Raw genomic sequence first — 19160 nt, forward strand, 5'->3', positions numbered from 1 at the left:
AGGCCCAGAGAAGTTAAGTGATTTTCCCAAAGTCACACAGCTGACTAGTGGCAGAGCTGAGATTAGAACCCATGACCTCTGACTCCCAAGCCTGTGCTCTCTCCAGATTTGAGAGCTATCTGCAGAGAGATGGTAGTTGAAGCCATGGGAGTAGTTGAGCTCTCCAAAGGAGTGGGTGTAAATGGAGAATCAAAAGAACCTTAGAGCTAAGCCTCGAGGAACTCCCAGAGTTAGAATGTGGGTAGCAGAGGAGGAGTCAGCAGTAAGAGACCAATGGAGGGAAAAGGATGCAAAGGAATTGAATTCAGGGGAGAGGGCTCAGAAAATGAAACCTAAATCATGGACATTCAGGTTCTTCCATTACTGCTCTATCATAATTATATAGATTATATATCATAATATGTAGATTTAATATATATTAAATATATAATTATATATTTATATATAATAATTATTATTATATATTATATATATTAATTATATATAATAATAATTATTAATAATAATAATAAAATGGGGATGAAGACTATGAGCCTGATGTGGGACAACCTGATGATCTTGTATCTCCCCCAGCGCTTAGAATGTAATGTAGCCTAGCATGTAATAAGCGCTTAACAGTTACCATTATTGTTATTAAAATGGGGATTTAAACTGTGAACTCCACGTCCCCGGACTACTTTGGATCTCCCCCAGCGCTTAGAACAGTGCTTGGCACATAGTAAGCACTTCACAAATACCATCAACATCATTATTATTATTATTATTAATGAAATGGGGATTAAGACCGTGAGCCCCCCTTGGGACAACCTGACTTCCTAGTATCTCCCCCAACGCTTAGAACAGTGCCTGGCACATAGTGCTTAACAAATATCATTATTGTTATTGTTAATAAAATGGGGATTAAGACCGAGAGCCCCTCGTGGGACAACCTGATTACCTTGTATCTCCCCCAGCACTTAGAACAGAGCCCGGCACATAGTAAGCGCTTAACAAATACCATCATTGTTATTATTATTAATAAAATGGGGGTGAAGACCGTGAGCTCCACGTGGGACAACCTGCCGACCTTATATCCCCCTCAGCACTTAGAACAGTGCTTGGCATGTAGTAAGCACTTAATAAATGCCATCATCATCATTATTATTATTAATAATAAAATGGGGATGGAGACCGTGAGCCCCAAGTGGGACAACCTGATGACCTTGTATCTATACAAGCACTTAGCGCAGAGCTCAGAACATTGTCCAGCACGTAGTAAGCACTTCACAGATACCATCGTCATTATTATTATTGTTAAAAAAATGGGGATTAAGACGGTGAGCCCCACGTGGGACAACCTGATGACCTTGTATCCCTCGCAGCGCTTAGAACAGTGCCCGGCATGTAGTAAGTGCTTCACAAATACCATCATCATTATTATTATTGTTAATAAAATGGGGATTAAGACCATGAGCCCCACATGGGAATTGTCCTTCCCGAGCTCTTAGTACAGTGCTCTGAACATAGTAAGCGCTCAATAAATATGATAGAATGAATGAATGATGCCTGTGACATGTTTTGCTGTCTGTCTCCCCCCTTCTTGACTGTGAGCCCGTTGTGGGCAGGGAGGGTCTCTTTGTTGCTGAACTGTCCTTCCCAAGCGCTTAGTACAGTGCTCGGCACACAGTAATCGCTCAATAAATACAATAGAATGAATGAATGCTCTGTTTCCTCACCCACTTCTATATATAGTCTCATTTCTCACTGTCTCCCACACTGAGCCCTCCTCTCCAGCCGAGTGAAGCTTCTTGTTGTCCCCTTGTGTGCACATTGACTCTGCTCCCACCTCTGACCTATTGATTCTCCTCTCCCTTCTTCCCCCTTCTTCTCTCCCCTTCTTCAGAACTCTTGCTGAAGATCTACTCCCCCCGAGGAAGCCTTCCAGAATTGTTGGCTCTTGGCTTCAGTTATTCAAATCTTCTCAGGAGCACCAAAGCCCAGGCAGTGAAGGCTCGTAGAAGACAGAAGATGGAGAAAAAAGTTAAATGACAGAGGAGGTAAGGCCTGAGGTTTTATTATCCTGGATAGAGCAAACCCACGGTTGCACAATGTAACAGCGGGCTGAGGAAAGGACCAGAGAGCTAAGGCAGTGGCTTTTTAATTTTATTTTATGTATTTGTTAAGTCCTTATTATGTCAAGCACTGTTCTAAGATCTGGGGTAGATACAGTTAATTGAGCTGGTTACAATCCCTGTGCCACTGGGGCTCACACCTAAGAAGGGAGAGCAGGTATTGAATCCCCATTTTGCCATGGAGGATACTGAGGCACAGAGAAGTTAAGTGACTTGCCCAAGATCACACAGCAGACAAGTGGTAGAGCAAGGATTAGAACCCAGGTCCTCTGGCTTCCAGGCCCATGCTTTATCCACTAGGCCACACTGCTTCTCTGAGTTAACTGAGTTATGTCTTGACATGGTCCAATATTTCCCATGAGCACTCAACAGGAAAGTTACCCAAAACCTGAGGTCAGTAGGGGCCAACGGTTACTGGAGGAGGGGAGAGAGAAAGGAAATAAAGATAGCAACAGACCCTGAATAACCTGGAGTGGGGGGTGAAAAATGAGATGCAGCATGGCGTAATGGATAGAGCATGGGCCTCGGAGGCAGAAGGTTACGGAGTGCTAATCCCGGCTCCGTCACATGTCTGTTATGAGACCTTGGGCAAATCACTTTACTTCTCTGTGCCTCACTTACCTCATCTGTAAAATGGGGATTGCAACTTTGAGCACCTCGTGGGACAGGGACTGTACCCAACCCTATTTACCCAGCGCTCAATACAGCAACTGGCACTTAGTAAGTGCTTAACAAATGTCATATGCTGTCGAGTCGTCCCTGACCCTAATAACTCCATGAACGTGTCTCCCCTGGAATGCTCCATCTCCATCTGCAGTCGTTCTGGTAGTGGATCCATAGAGTTTTCTCGGTAAAAATCCAAAAGTGGTTTACCATTGCCTCCTTTCGCGCAGTCAATTTGAGTCTCCGCCCTCGACTCTCTCCCATGCCGCTACTGCCCAGCATGGGTGAGTTTTGACTTGTAGCAGATTGCCTTTCACTCACTAGCCACTGGCTAAGCTAGGAAGGGAATGAGCAGGCCTCTGCTTGACTCTCCCTCCTATAGCCAAGACTGGTAGAGTACTGGAAATTCTCCAGGTGTGACCCTGAGAGGGCTTAACAAGTACCACAATTTTTATTATTATTAATTATTAATGATTATTGATAATTACTACTAGGTGGGGCAGACCCCAACGATTTGGGTTTGTCCCCCTCAGCCAGGATATCTGGTCACCTTATTCCAGTGAGGACAAATCCTCTTAAATTGGTGGATTTGGATTTTACTTGTGAAAGTGTACTTACAGGCCCACCAGCTTTCTTCGGATATGCAGAGGGGATCACCAGCTTCATAGCCACAGGTAGTGACGTTGGTCGGGTCAGCCAATCTCCCTGGAATTGAGCAGACACAAAGAATAAGTCTCGCTTGTGTGGACGCAGTCCAAAGCAGCATCGAGCCCAGTAAATGTGATTCTCCCCTCTCCAGCAGGAGACATAAGTAGTGTGGTTTAGTGGATAGAGCATGGGGCTGGGAGTCAGAAGGACCTGGGTTCTAATCCCAGCTCTGTCACTTGTCTGCTGTGTGACCTTGGGCCGGTCACTTCACTTCTCTGTCCCTCAGTTACCTCATCTGTAAAATGGGGATTAAGACTATGAGCCCCACGTGGGACAGGAACTGTGTCCAAATTGATTAACTTGTATCTACCCCAGCACTTAGAACATTGCCTGCCTACAACGAGTTTATAGTCTAGAGTGGGAGACAGAGATTAATATAAATATATAAATTACAGATATGTATATAAATGTGAAGCTGGGAGGGTGGATGAATAAAGGGAGCAAGTCAGGATGAAACAGATGGGAGTGGGAGAAGAGGAAAGGAGGGGTCAGCCAGGGAAGTCCTCTTGGAGGAGATGTGCATTCAGTAAGGCTTTGAAAGGGGGAAGAGTAATTGCCTGTTGGATTTAAATAGGGAAGGGGTTCCAGGCCAGAGTCAGGATGTGAGCAAAGGGTCAGCAGCAAGATAGACAAGATAGAGTTTTGAGTGAGAAGGTTACCCTACTTCCTCCTAACATAGACTGTGAGCCCCATATGGGACAGGGACTCTGTGCAACCTGATTATCTTGTGCCGACACCAGCACTTGACACAAAGTAAGTGCTGAACAAGTACCTTAAAAAACATAAATTGCCAGGGGCAGGGTTGTATTAACAATGAACAAAAGGAGCAAATGCCCCCTTTAGGACACCAACTCCTTCTCCTGTTACTCCTCCTTTCCCTCTCTCTTCCCATCCTCCTCCTTCCTCTCCCTCTTTTTCCTCCCCCTACCTCTCCATATGCCACAATCTCTACTTAAGGTAAATACAGCTCTGGAAGTACTAGAAAAGGAAGATGAGGTTGGAGCTAAGAGTGTCCATGAACCCTCCATTTCTGATATCTCCCACCGCCATAGACCCAGAGACCCATAGAGCCTTCATCAGGCCCATTGACAGAGAGGTCATACTGAGACAGTTTTAGCATATCCTTCATTAGGTCAGCAGGCCTTCCACAGAGAGCCCAGCCTTAGAAAAATAGCCCACCCTTAGTTAACCAGGTTAGTCTTTGTTTGAAAGACCTTCCTAAGGCTGATAGACCAACCTTGGGGAGATAGAAAGAATGCCAACAGACAGATAAACTGCTTTTGGTAAATAAGAGCAGAGGCAGATAAAGTGCATGGACTGGAAAACATCTGTTCCTTCAGAAGCCAGGAAAATGCAGCTGTGGCACCATTGCTCAAGCAATCAATCAATGATATTTATTAAGCAATTACTGTGTGCAGAGCACTGTAATAATAATAATTATAATAACGATATTTGTTAAGTGCTTGCTGTGTACCAGGCACTGTTCTAAGGGCTGCGGTAGATACAAGGTAATGGGGTTGGATATAGTCCCTGCCCCATATGGGGCTCACATGGCTTAGAGGGAAGAGCAAGGGCTTGGGAGTCATAGGTCATGGGTTCGAATCCCAGCTCCGCCACTTGTCAGCTGTGTGACTTTGGGCAAGTCCCTTCATTTCTCTGGGCCTCAGTTCCCTCATCTGTAAAATGGGGATTAAGACTGTGAGCCCCAAGTGTGACAACCTGTTAACCTTGTATCTACCCCAGCGCTTAGAACAGTGCTCAGCACATAGTAAGCCCTTAACAAATACTATTATTATTATTATTAATCCCCATTTTACCGATGAACTGAGATCCAGAGAAGTGAAGTGACTTGTCCATGGTCACCCAGCAGACAAGAGGTGGAGTCAGAATTAGAAACCAAGACCTTCTGACACCCAGGCCCGTGCTCTATCCACTATGCCATGCGCTTGGAAGAGTACAGTATAACAGAGATGGTAGACACAATCCCTGCCCCAAACTACACAGGCTTCCTCATCATCATCAATGTTATTCACTGAGCACTTACTATATTCAGAACACTGTACTAAGCACTCGGGAGAGTACAACAGAGTTGGCAGACATGATCCCTGCCCACAACGAGCTTATAGAATGGGGGACTTTTCTAATAATAATAATGTTGGTATTTATTAAGCGATTACTATGTGCAAAGCACCGTTCTAAGCGCTGGGGAGGATACAAGGTGATCACGTTGTCCCACGTGGGGCTCACAGTCTTAATCCCCATTCTTTGCTGGTGGGTCAATGCAATTGAGTTGGAGGGTAAGGAGAGAGGAGGAGATGGGGAGACGGAAAGATGGAGCTAAAGAATGACTGAAATAGACAAAGCCGCTTCCCTGTGGTCCAACATGAATAGAACACAGGCTTGGGAGTCAGAAGGACCTGGGTTCTAATCCCAGCTTCACCATTTGTCCGTTGTGAGACCTTGGACAAGTCACTTCACTTCTCTGTGCCTCAGTCGCCTGATCTGTAAAATGGGGACTAAGACTGTGAGCCCCATGTGGGACTGGGACTGTATCCAATCTGATTAACTTGTATCTACCCCAGCACTTAAAACAGTGCTTAATACATAGTAAGCAAGTAACAAATGTTATCATTATTATTATTATGATAATTATTATCATTACTCCTACCTGTATGGAACTGCCAGCCGTGCTGGAGAGGCAGCCCCCAGAGCATATTTTCCTCATTATTTGGACCCAGATCAGCAAGGTACCTAGCAGACTGGCTTAGTAAGGTCTTGTACATTCCCATTCTCTCCAAATAGTTCCAGGGGTTGATGACGAATCTTTCTGCCTCAAAAAGGTAGTCCTGGAACCGACCGGGGCTAACGTCCCATAATGGGGGATACAGAGCAGGGCTTTCTGCCATGGAAGCTGAAAAGAATCCAGCACACAAGAAGAGCAGGGCATATGGTGGAAGCATGGTGCCTCTCCTATCGGAGGCTTAATAATCCTCACAAGGTATTTATTGTGAAATGGAGGAGAAGGGAGTTGTCATTGGCCAATTGGGTAATCCCATCAGGTGGGGCACCAGACCTAAAACTCATTTAAAAATTCAGGAATTAACTCCCTGTGGCATGGTGTCCTTGACCTCTGGTCATCTGAGATTTCAGTATTTCCAGGTGCTTTCTTCTCAGAAAAGAAACATCTGTTGCAAAACGTGGATTCTTAAGCAAACAAATTATTCCTTATCTACTTTCTCATGGAAAAAAACCTCTCTAGAAAGTTATTTCTCCCCCAGAGGACTTAGAGAATTTGGAGATTTGAGACACATAATACCTTATAGTCAATGAGGGTGAAATAGCACATGGCAATATATACCCAGTCCAGTCACCCTTGGCTTTGTGGAGCACTACATTCTGGAAGTCCTATACCCTGCAGGGGCAGGGGCCAGTATCCATGTGACTCAGAGCCCCCTGGACATTAGGAGCTTGGGGGGTCCAAAGGACCCACCCGGTACCCGGACCCACCACCTCTGACAGCATAGACCACTACACTCTGGAAGCCCCATCCCCTGCTATTACAACTTCAGGTATTCTGAAATGACTGTGGTAGTTTGGAACTAAGGATTATCTCCCTGGAGAGGTGAGGATTCTGTCTCCACTTTCAATGAAATGCTTTTTAGCTAATTGTTATTTCAGATTGTTGATTCTTTTAGTAATTCACTCATTCATTCATTGAAACGCAGGCAAAGAAAGAAAACATGCAGCATTCTCAGGGCTCTGTTGGCACATATTAGGTGCTTAATAAATATTCTCACTCAACATGGAAAACAATTTTGGTTATCTTCATTTATGTGAGGCCTATATACCAGTCAAGGCACCTTACTAACACTTGCTAAGGTGCTTTTGGAGGGCAGACATTTCTCTGAGGGCAAGTGAAATGTCATTTTCTAGGGTGAATAAGCTATTCCTTGGTCTGAACTCTCTGTATATGTCCCAGGTGACAAATATAGTAATGCCAATCGTGATGTTATGTGCAAGCAAATCAGGTTGGACGCAGTCCCTGTCCCACATCAGGTTAACACTCTTAATCCCCATTTTACCGATGAGGTAACTGAGGCCCAGAGAATAATAATGTTGGTATTTGTTAAGCGTTTACTGTGTGCCAAGCACTGTTCTAAGCACTGGGGTAGATACAAGATAGTCAGTTGGTCCCACGTGGGGCTCACAGTCTTCATCCCCATTTTACAGATGAGGTAACTGAGGCACAGAGAAGTTAAGTGGCTTGCCCTAGGTCACACAGCTGACAAGTGGTGAAGCTGGGATTAGAACCCACAACCTCTGACCCCCAAGCCCGGGCTCTTCCCACTAAGTCACACTGCGGTCACACAGCATTCATTCAACTGTATTTATTGAGCACTTAGTGTGTGAGAAGCACTGTACTAAGCACTTGATAGAGTATAATATAACAACAAATAGACATATATCTGCCCCATAACTAGGTCACAGCAAACATGCGGAAGAGCTGGGATTGGAGTCCAGGTCCTACTTTAGGACAGTAGTGGCTTAATAAATACTTGTGGTGATGATGATGATGGTGATGACAAGTTGGTGTCATTTTGCCTAGTGAAGAGAAGGCCAACTGGTGTCAGTATCTGTCTTCCAAATCAATGAAAAGTCTTTCAGAAGAGGATGCTGACGTGTCCATTGAATACAGAAAGCAAAACAAGAGGAAACTAGTTTAATTTGAAATAGGAGAGATTTTGGTTGGGCCTGAGGAAGAAAGTCCCAGGATGATCACCCATTAGAGCAGGCAATAAAAGATGGGCAAGGAGTCCTCCATTACTGGATATCTTTAACTCTTTAATGTTTAAACGCACAGGATTTCCACCCCCAACTTTTCAAGCACTGCAGCCTGAAGGTACAATTCCTGGTCTATCTTTCTCTGCCTTTGCCTTCTAAAAGGAAGGCGTTTTTTTCTGAATCATCATTTCAGGAATTTGTGTCTTGTGGCCACAAGATGCCAGTAGCAAGAAAAATAAATCAGTTGTCTTGTACAGACATGATTTGTCCTGGGGAAATACATGCCCTTTCCCAGCACCAAGTGGGAGAGTTTTACTATTCGAACTAAGAGTCGGTTAGACAACAAAAAGAGAAAGACAGAGTCAGGGATGAAAGACATACATATACATAACCGAAGAGGCAAATTAGCACTCAGGAAATACACATACACACACCAACAAATATTCATGTAGGCATTCATTTAGACCTTCTCCCACAATCAATCAATAAATTAATAATTTGCATTTATTGAGCCCTTACTATTTGCAGAGCACTGTACTAAGTGCTTAGGAGAGTACAACATAGAGTTGGTAAACAATATCACTGCTCAAAATGAGCTTACAGTACAGGGGGAGATAGACATTAATCTAAATAATAAATTACAGATATGGACGGATATGGACGTAAGTACTGTGGGACACACATAAGCAAAGGCATACACAAACACATACACACATGCGCACGAACATGCTGAAAACATGTTTATGATGGGGTTCGATAACTGTTCCTCAGGGGAGACAGGGCGGGGTGGAGGAAGAAACAGAGTTGGACTTCCAGTAACCTTATTGTGACCCTTTTTTGCCAGCCCCCTCTCAGCCCTCCCACCCCCTCCACAGTGCAGGCATCTCCTAACTCCCACCAACCCTCCCCATTTCCACCCCCGCCCCCACCAAGGAACCATGAGCCGTGGATCAATTGGGCATCGGGAGCTTATGGTATGTGGAGTCAGGGGGGGCTGGGGCTGGGGTGCTGGGCTGGAAGCTCTAGGCTGTAAGCTCGTTGTGGGCAGGGAATGTGTCTGTTATAGTGTATTCATTCATTCATTCAATCGTATTTATTGAGCGTTTACTGTGTGCAGAGCACTGTACTAAGCTCTTCAGAAGTACAAATCGGCAACATATAGAGACGGTCCCTACCCAACAAGGGCCTCACAATTTAGAATGGGGAGACAGACAAAAAAACCCCAAAACAAGTGGACAGGTGTCAATACCAACAGAATAAATAGAATTATAGCTGTAAACACACCATTAATAAAATGGAGTAATAAATACGTACAAATATACACAAGTGTTATGGGGAAAGGAAGGGGGAAGGGCAAAGGGAGGGAGGATGGGGAGGAGGAGGGGAAAGTGGGGGTGCTCAGTCTGGGAAGGGCTCGTGGAGGAGGTGAGCTTTCAGTAGGGCTTTGAAGGGAGGAAGAGAGCTAGTTTGGCGGATGTGTGGAGGGAGGGCATTCCAGATCAGAGGTAGGATGTGGGCCAGGGGTCGACAGCGGGACAGGCGAGAACGAGGCACAGTGAGGAGGTTAGCGAAAGAGGAGCGTAAAGTGTGGGCTGGGCTGTAGAAGGAGAGAAGGGAGGTGAGGTAGGAGGGGGTGAGGTGATGGACAGCCTTGAAACTGAGAGTGAGGAGTTCTTGCTTGATTCGTAGGTTGACAGGCAACCACTGGAGATTTTTGAGGAAGGGAGTGACATGCCCAGAGCATTTCTGTACAAAGATAATCTGGGCAGCAGAGTGAAGTATAGACTGAAGTGGGGTGAGACAGAAAGATGGGAGATGAGAAAGGAGGCTGATGCAGTAATCCAGACGGGATAGGATGAGTCACTGAACCAGCAAGGTAGCGGTTTGGATGGAGAGGAAACGGCGGCTCTTGGTGATGTTGCGGAGGTGAGACCGGCAGGTTTTGGTGATGGATTGGATGTGTGGGGTGAATGAGGGAGCAGAGACGAGGATGACACCAATGTTGTGGGCTTGTGAGACGGGGAGGATGGGAGTGTGTCTACAGTGATGAGAAAGTCAGGGAGAGGACAGGGTTTGGGAGGGAAGATAAGGAGCTCAGTCTCCCAAGCACTTGGCACAGTGCTCTGCACTCAGTAAGAACTTGATAAATTCGACTAAATGATTGACTGAGCATGGTGGTAGCAGTGATGGCAATGGCAAAGTTCTGTGGCTTGAGTTCATTCATTCATTCAATCATTTATTGAGCGCTTACTGTGTGCGGAGCACTGTAATAAGCATTTGGGAGAATACAATACAATAATAAACAGATATATTCCCTACTCAAAATGAGCTTACAGTCTAGATAGTGGGAGTGACAGAAATATCCCCCACTCTGGGCTCTAGACTATAAGCTTCCCCTCCTCTAGACTGCAAGCTCTTAGGAGGGCAGAGAATATGTCTGTTTATTGTAGTACTGTACTCTTCCAAGAGCTTAGTACAGTGCTCTGCCTCAGTAAGTGTTCAATAAGTACATACAATGAATGAATCAATGAATGGCAGTTTTGACACCTGTCTACATGTTTTGTTTTGTTGTCTGTCTGCCCCTTCTAGACTGTGAGCCTGTTGGTGGGTAGGGACCATCTCTATATGTTGCCGACTTGAACTTCCCAAGCGCTTAGTACAGGGCTCTGTACAGAGTAAGCGCTCAATAAATACGATTGAATGAATGAATGAGGCTCCTGGTGAGGGCAGCCCCTCCCGCTGGTTGGACCAGCTGCAGACCCTCCCCACAGTCAGAAGGCTGTAAGCTCATTGTGGGCAGTGAATATGTCTGTTTATTGTTATGTTGTAATCTCTCAAAAGCTTAGTACAGTGCTCTGCACACAGTAAACGCTCAATATCCATGATTGAATGAACGAATGAATATCTGTTCTCCCTCTTGCATAGACTGTGAGTCCCATATGGAATAGGGACTGTTTCTGATCTGATTATCTTTTGCCTACCCCAGCACTTAGTGCAGTGCTTGGCACATAGCAAGCACTTAACAAATATTACTATTACTATTATTTGGTGGGATGAGGGGGGCCTGTGAGCTGGGGTGCTAGTTAGTGATGTGACCATTCCCACCCCACCCTCACTGTCCCATGGGTAAAAAGCCTCTTGGAATCCCACGAACCAGAAAGGCAGGGCCCCCTAGGACATGGAGCCTAGAGAAATTGCCCGGTTTTTTAATGGTATTTCTTAAGTAATAATAACAATAATAATGATGGCATTTATTAAGTGCTTACTATGTGCAAAGCACTGTTCTAAGAGCTGGGGAGGTTACAAAGTTATCAGGGTGTCCCACGGGGGGCTCACAGTCTTAATCTCCATTTTACAGATGAGGTAACTGAGGCACAGAGAAGTTAAGTGACTTGCCCAAAGTCACACAACTGACAACTGGCAGAGCCGGGATTTGAACCCACGACCTCTGGCTCCAAAGCCCATGCTCTTTCCACTGAGCCACGCCGCTTCCCTGAGCCACACTGCTTCCCTACATAGTACATAGTAAGTACTGAGCTTTGGGTAGATGCAAGATAGTCAGGATGTACAAAGTCCCTGTCCTATATAGGGTTGAATGTCTTAATCCCCATTTCACAGATAAGGTAATTGAGGCCCAGAGAAGGGAAATATTTTGCCTGAGGTCACACAGCAGACAAGTAGCTGAGTCAGGATTAGAATCCAAGTCCTCTGATACCCAGGCTTGTGCTCATTCCACTAGGCCACACTCCTTCTTTGGTCTTCTCCTTAGTATGCTTGGATTTCCCAGTGCTCAGGCCATGGACAGCCACAAGAAGGCTGCCTGGTCTGTTTCCCTTCACTTCTCAACCCAGAATCTAGATCCACTCTTGAAAACTGATTTTTGGAGGTTGGAGTATATAAAACTGCTAGCGGTCTCCGCGGAGGTAAGTGTGCAAATGTTAACTTCAGACCTACAGACCAAAATATTCTTTGAGGTAGTCGGGAAGAAAGGAGTTTGCAGGGAAGGAATGGGGTCCGTTGGTTTGTTCAGAACAAGTTGGTGTCCACCATGCACCTCTCCAGGTTTGTAGGATTTGTTCAGATGACAACTTGCCAAGGGTAGGCTCCTGCTTTTGATTTATCATTCCCTGCCACTGGGCTCTTACATATCCTTCGTCTAGGAGTTTGCTTATCTCTGAACTCTTTAGTTAGCAACCACTGTGTCATCCACAAGTTGCTTCTTCTTCCTAACTGGCTACACATCTGCTTCCATCAGCATTCCAGAAGCTAGGGTCTGAGTTGTCAGCATGGGCCCTGAATGTTAATCTTATCTTTATAGAAAACCCTGCTAAGCATTTGACCTTGTGGCTCACTGCCTTAGGTTTATGTGTCTTTCCCATCTGTCTCCTTCCCTTCTATATGCAATTATATAGAGCACCTGAGCCTTGGGGGAACCCTGTGTTATTTAACCTCTATCCCAGAAGGATGGTGTGCTGTGTTCCAACGCAAGTAGAGGGGACACTATCCTCTGTGAAACTATCTGCAAGTGATGAAGGCAGCAAGGCCCCCCCAGCATTTGACTCTACACCTTTCCAAAAGAAAAGCTGAGTGTGAGAGGTATGTGTACCTTTTTCCATTTCTATGCTTGAAAAGAAATTCTCAGGGCAGAAGAGGAAAAATGCAAAAAAGATATTGTCTAATTATTGGAACCCAATTTTGTCACTGGAACTTATATCACAGTCTTTTAGACTGTGAGCCCACTGTTGGGTAGGGACTGTCTCTATATGTTGCCAACTTGTACTTCCCAAGCGCTTAGTACAGTGCTCTGCACACAGTAAGTGCTCAATAAATATGATTGATTGATTGATTGGTCAGTAGCAGCCTTGCTGGGACCCTGGGTTATGTGACTCCGGAAATGCTAATGTTGAAATTCTCCTCACCCTCAGCTGGCTTTTTCCCCAGTCCCAGGAATCAGGTGCTTCTCCAAGACTGAATTCCCAGCCCCTCTCCCATCTCTGCAAGAGGGGGCATAGCAAAAAAAAAAGGCCTCAGAGCACAGATTGGAGAATAAATTAGGGAGGGAAACATAGATGTGACATGTGGAACCAGGTGGATGGTAATTTCCAGTGTTTCTGTGGGACACTGCTTGGTTGTACAGAAAAACCCGAAACATCAGACCCAGCTACCAGGGTGCAGTACATTTATGTCTGCAAATAGTTGCCTCATCTTGTCTCAGTGAGATTTATTTTCACAGCCACAATTCTTACCCTGTATCTCTGCTTCCCCTTTGCCTAATTAAAAATAATAATAACAATAATGATTAACAAATACCATCATTATTATTAAGGTCATGCAGCAGACGAGGAATAGAGCAGGGATAAGAACCCAGGTCTCCTGACTCCCCAGCCTGTGCTCTTTCCAATTTCTGTTCCTTTGTGTTTCTGGGCCTCAGTCAATCGATAAATGGTATTTATTGAAGGCTTTCTGTGTGCTTGGGAGAGTACAATATTACAGAGTTGGTAGACATGTTCCCTGCCCGCAGAGAGCTTACAGTCTCTCCCATCTCTTCACAAAACATTGAAAATTCCCCCCACCCCATCAGGTCTTCCCCTCCTTTCCCATCTTTTGAATCTGTTTCTCTGTGGCCGGTGGACATCAGAGAGTTGCTGGATCACAGCCCGAAGTGCTGAAGCATGGATAGAGCGGGTAAGGAAAGATGGATTTGAGGAAGACACAGGATCCTGTTTTAGGGGAAAATGGGAGGGCCTGTTTGAGGAGCAGAGAGTTCTGGTTCAGGGATCCATCAGTGCTCCAGACTTCCCTGAAAGGCCTGTGTGAAGTGCAGTTTCATTGGTTGAACCAACGTAAAACCCTGAGAGTTACCCTCCAGGTCATCACAATCATTCGGTCCAACAGTGGTATCTATTGAGCACTTACTGTCAGTCAGTCAGTTGTATTTATTGAGCCTTACTGTGTGCAGAGCCATATACTAAACGCTTGGGAGAGTACAGTGAAACAATAAAACAGACACATTCCCTGCCTACAGTGAGCCTAGAGTCTGTGTGCAGAGCACTGTACTAAGCGTTTGACATAGTACAATGTAACAGAGTTGGTAGCGGTGTTGCCCACCCCATGGTCCATCCAGCCATGGAGTCAGAAGTCATGGGTTCAAATATCGGCTCTGCCAATTGTCAGCTGGGTGACTTTGGGCAAATCACTTAACTTCTCTGTGCCTCGGTTACCTCATCTGTAGAATGGGGATTAAGACTGTGAGCCGCCCTGGTGGACAACTTGATAACCTTGTAACTTCCCCAGTGCTTAGAACTGTGCTTTGCACATAGTAAGTGCTTAATAAATGCCATCATTATGAATGGTAACCAGTGCTGGTTACTCTACCAAAACACCCATTCTCGTGGTCAGACAGGGCCCATCTAACATCCTTAAATCTTCCATCTGTATTCTGAACTTCCCTCTAGTAATCTATTACTGCTTTCTTGACCGTGAGTACAGCTGAAATTCCGATTTGGACCGGGCCACCTTGATTTAGGGAGTTTGGCTCTGCATCCCAAAAGGCCTAAGGTCCTCTGAGAGCCCCACTTTTAGGTAAGGGGGTGTCAGGCAGAGTCCCACAATTGTAGTGGTGTGGGCATTGCCAGTGGTGATGCCTCTTTCAGCAACGGCAGCCACTACCCATGCTGTGGCTCAATGGAAAGAGCACGGCCTTGGGAGTCAGAGGTCATGGGTTCTAATCCCGGCTCCTCCACTTGTCAGTTGTGTGACTTTGGGCAAGTCACTTCACTTCTCTGTGCCTCAGTTACCTTATCTGTAAAACGGGAATTAAGATTGTGAGCCCCACATGGGACAACCTGATCACCTTGTATCCCCCCCCCAGCGCTTAGAACAGTGCTTTGCACATAGTAAGCGCTTAACAAATGCCATCATTAATATTATTATTTATCGCCACTGTGGCTGGTAGCTGGAGTGACTCCTGTGGCTGTCCAGAAAAGGCCTGAGTCAGAACAGTCACATGGCCATGGTGAGAACCATCAGCTCTTGGCTGCCACCACATCGCACTGGTGTCCCAGATCAGCTGAGGGGCCACAGGGACTGGACACTGACCAGCCTGTTTTCTAGGTGGGGGTGGTGGGAGGTGGGTCCATGCTAGAAGCGCAGTGTCCTGCTGACAGGATCTGGGTGGAGGCAAGGAGAGAGGGGGAGAAGGAAAGAGCCCACCTTCCCTTTTGTTCTCTGTCTCCCCCTTTTAGACTGTAAACCCACTGTTGGGTAGGGACTGTCTCTATATGTTGCCAACTTGTACTTCCCAAGCACTTAGTACAGTGCTGTGCACACAGTAAGCGCTCAATAAATATGATTGATTGATTGATTCCCTGCCACTGTGGACTTGCACCCTTTATAATGAAGACATTTATTAAGCACTTACTGTGTGCAAAGCACTGTTCTAAGTGCTGGGGAAGTTGCAAGGTGATCAGGTTGTCCCCCGGGGGCTCATAGTCTTCATCCCCATTTTACAGATGAGGTAACTGAAGCACAGAGAAGCTGAGTAATTTGCCCAAAGTCACACAGCTGACAATTGGCAAAGCCGGGATTTGAACCCATGACCTCTGACTCCAAAGCCCGTGCTCTTTCCACTGAGCCACCCTTTAGTCATCCCTTCCTCAGCCCCACGGCACTTGGATGAAACAGTATGGTCTACTGTTAGAGAAGCAGCGTGGCTCAGTGGAAAGAGCCCATACTTTGGAGTCAGAGGTCATGGGTTCAAATCCCGGCTCCGCCACTTGTCAGCTGTGTGACTTGGGCAAGTCACTTCACTTCTTTGGGCCTCAGTTCCCTCATCTGGAAAATGGGGATGAAAGCTGTGAGCCCCACGTGGGACAACCTGATGACCGTGTATCCCCCCCAGCACTTAGAACAGTGCTTTGCACATAGTAAGCGCTTAATAAATGCCATCATCATCATTACTGGATAGAGCACGGGCCTGAGTGTCAAAAGGTCTGCCCCATCTAGACCGTAAGCTCATTATGGGCAGGGAATGTGTCTTTGTATTGTTGTATTCATTCATTCATATTTATTGAGCACTTACTGTGAGCAGAGCACTATACTAAGCACTTGGAAAGTACAATTCAGCAACAGAGACAATCCTACACAACAATGGGCTCACAGTCTAGAAAGGGGAGACAGACAACAAAACAAAACAAGTAAACAGGCATCAACAGCATCAATATAAATAAATGGAATTATAGGTCTACACACGTCATTAATAAAATAAATAGAATAATAAATATGTACATATATACACAAGTGTTGTGGGGCCGGGAGGGGGTAGAGCAGAGGGAGAGAGTCGGGGTGATGGGGAGGGGAGGAGGAGCAGAGGAAAAGGGGGGCTTAGTCTGGGGAGCCCCCCCCCCTTCCCTTGTATTTTCCCAAGTGCTTAGTAAAGTGCTCTGCACACAGTAGACACTCAATAAATACGATTAAATGGATGACCTGGGTTCTAATCCTGGCTCTGCCACTTGTCTGCTGTGTGACCTTGGGCAAGTCACTTAAATTCTCTATGCCTCAGTTACCTCATCTGTAAACTGGAGATTAAGACTGTGAGCAACATGTGGGACAGGGTCTGTATCAACCTGATTAACTTGTACGTACCCCAGAGCTTAGAACAGTGTTTGACACATAGTAAGTGCTTAGCAAATACCATCATCATCATTACCTATGTGCATATCCACAATTCATTTATTTGTATTAATGTCTGTCTCCCCTTTTAGACTATAATCTTTTTGTGGGAAGAGAGCATTATTAATAATAGTGGTAATAGTATTTGTTAAGTGCTTACTGTGTGCCAGGCACTGTACTAAGCGCTGGGGTGGAGACCAGCAAAGCTAGTTGGACACAGTCCCTGTCCCACATGGGTCTCACGGTTGCTACCAACACTAATATATTGTACACTCCCAAGCGCTTAGTGCATTGCACACAGTACACACAGTAAGTGCCCTATAAATACAATTGATTGATTGATTGGCAGCTTGACCCCAGGCCTGCTACTGCTACTGGGATCTGCTCCCTAAAGCTCTGGCTTGGATCAATACCCTCCTCCTTCCCGTTCCCACCACCCCATCCCAGAAACGCTTGGTGTTTGCAGAAGGAACAGTCAGTATTCCTATACCAGGAGCCTGTAGACTGTAAGCTCCTTGTGGGCAGAGATTGCATCTACCATTTCTATTGTATTGTAATAATAATAATGATGGTATTTTTTAAGTGCTTACTATGTGCCAAGCACTGTTCTAAGTACTGGAGTAGATACAAGGTAATCAGGTTGTCCCACATGGGGATCACAGGCTTAGTTCCCACCCCACCTCTCCTCCCTCTCCTCTCTACCCAGTCTTGATGATCAGATTACTGCTCTCAACTCTACCCTTTCTACTCAGCTAGACTCACTCACTCCCCTTTCCCTTTGCCGCTCTCGTACCACTAACCCACAGCCCTGGATCACTGCCACTGTCCGCCTCCTTCGCTCTTATGCTCGAGCTGCCGAACGCTGCTGGTGAAAGTCTAAACACCATGCCAACCTCGTTCACTTCAAGTTTATCCTTTCCTGCCTTAACTCAGCCCTCTCCTCTGCCAGACAAAACTATTTCTCCTCCCTTATTGACACCCATGCCCATCATCCCCATCAGGTCTTCCGTACATTCAACTCCCTTCTCAGGCCCCCGGTTCCTCCCCCTCCTCCTTCCCTCACCCCCAACAATCTGGCTTCCTACTTCATTAACAAAATTAAATCCATCAGGTCCGACCTCCCCAAAGTCACTCCCCCCTCCTTCTCCAACCCCCCGGCTCTCAACACTCTCTGCTACACTCCCATCCTTCCCAGCAGTATCCTCAGAGGAGCTCTCCTCCCTCCTCTCAAGTGCTACTCCGGCCACCTGTGCTTCCGACCCCATTCCCTCTCATCTCATGAAATCTCTCGCTCCATCCCTTCTCCCCTCCTTAACTTCCATCTTCAACCACTCACTCTCCACTGGTTCCTTCCCCTCTGCCTTCAAACATGCCCATGTCTCTCCCGTCCTAAAAAAACCCTGTCTTGACCCCACCTCACCTTCTAGTTATCGCCCCATATCCCTCCTACCGTTCCTTTCCAAACTCCTTGAACGAGTTGTCTACACGCGCTGCCTCGAATTCCTCAACACCAACTCTCTACTTGACCCCCTCCAGTCTGGCTTCCGTCCCCTTCATTCCACGGAAACTGTGCTCTCAAAGGTCACCAATGACCTCCTGCTTGCCAAATCCAACGGCTCATACTCTGTCCTAATCCTCCTCGACCTCTCAGCTGCCTTTGACACTGTGGACCACCCCTTTCTCCTCAACACGTTATCTGACCTTGGCTTCACAGACTCCGTCCTCTCCTGGTTCTCCTCTTATCTCTCCGTCGTTCATTCTCAGTCTCTTTAGCAGGCTCCTCCTCCCCCACCCATCCCCTTACTGTGGGGGTTCCCCAAGGTTCAGTGCTTGGTCCCCTTCTGTTCTCGACCTACACTCACTCCCTTGGTGCCCTCATTCGCTCCCACGGCTTCAACTATCATCTCTACACTGATGACACCCAGATCTACATCTCTGCCCCTGCTCTCTCCCCCTCTCTCCAGGCTCGCATCTCCTCCTGCCTTCAGCACATCTCCATCTGGATGTCTGCCCACCACCTAAAGCTCAACATATCGAAGACTGAACTCCTTGTCTTCCCTCCCAAACCCTGCCCTCTCCCTGACTTTCCCATCTCTGTTGACGGCACTACCATCCTTCCCGTCTCACAAGCCCGCAACCTTGGTGTCATCCTCGACTCCGCTCTCTCATTCACCCCTCACATCCAAGCCATCACCAAAACCTACCGGTCTCAGCTCCGCAACATTG

At 46.3% G+C, this 19160-nt stretch overlaps 1 protein-coding gene and 1 non-coding gene across 2 annotated transcripts in view; both read right to left on the minus strand.

The window, feature by feature from the left end:
- The window catches only part of C2H6orf58 (chromosome 2 C6orf58 homolog), a 30553-nt gene extending 23549 nt beyond the window's left edge, over positions 1-7004 (minus strand). Inside the window, exons 1-3 of the mRNA XM_038762511.1 lie at positions 6980-7004; positions 6151-6393; positions 3393-3479 (exon numbers count right to left, since the gene is read on the minus strand). Of these exons, the coding sequence (XP_038618439.1) occupies positions 3393-3479; positions 6151-6393; positions 6980-7004 (355 nt within the window). The remainder of the gene's footprint in view (positions 1-3392; positions 3480-6150; positions 6394-6979) is intronic.
- On the minus strand, positions 3069-3206 carry LOC119925015. Its single transcript, XR_005449687.1, has one exon. It is a non-coding gene; the product is annotated as a small nucleolar RNA SNORA7 (small nucleolar RNA).
- Positions 7005-19160: the final 12156 nt, after the last annotated feature.

This window comes from Tachyglossus aculeatus, chromosome 2 (assembly GCF_015852505.1).
Source record: "Tachyglossus aculeatus isolate mTacAcu1 chromosome 2, mTacAcu1.pri, whole genome shotgun sequence".
Taxonomy (NCBI): domain Eukaryota; kingdom Metazoa; phylum Chordata; class Mammalia; order Monotremata; family Tachyglossidae; genus Tachyglossus; species Tachyglossus aculeatus.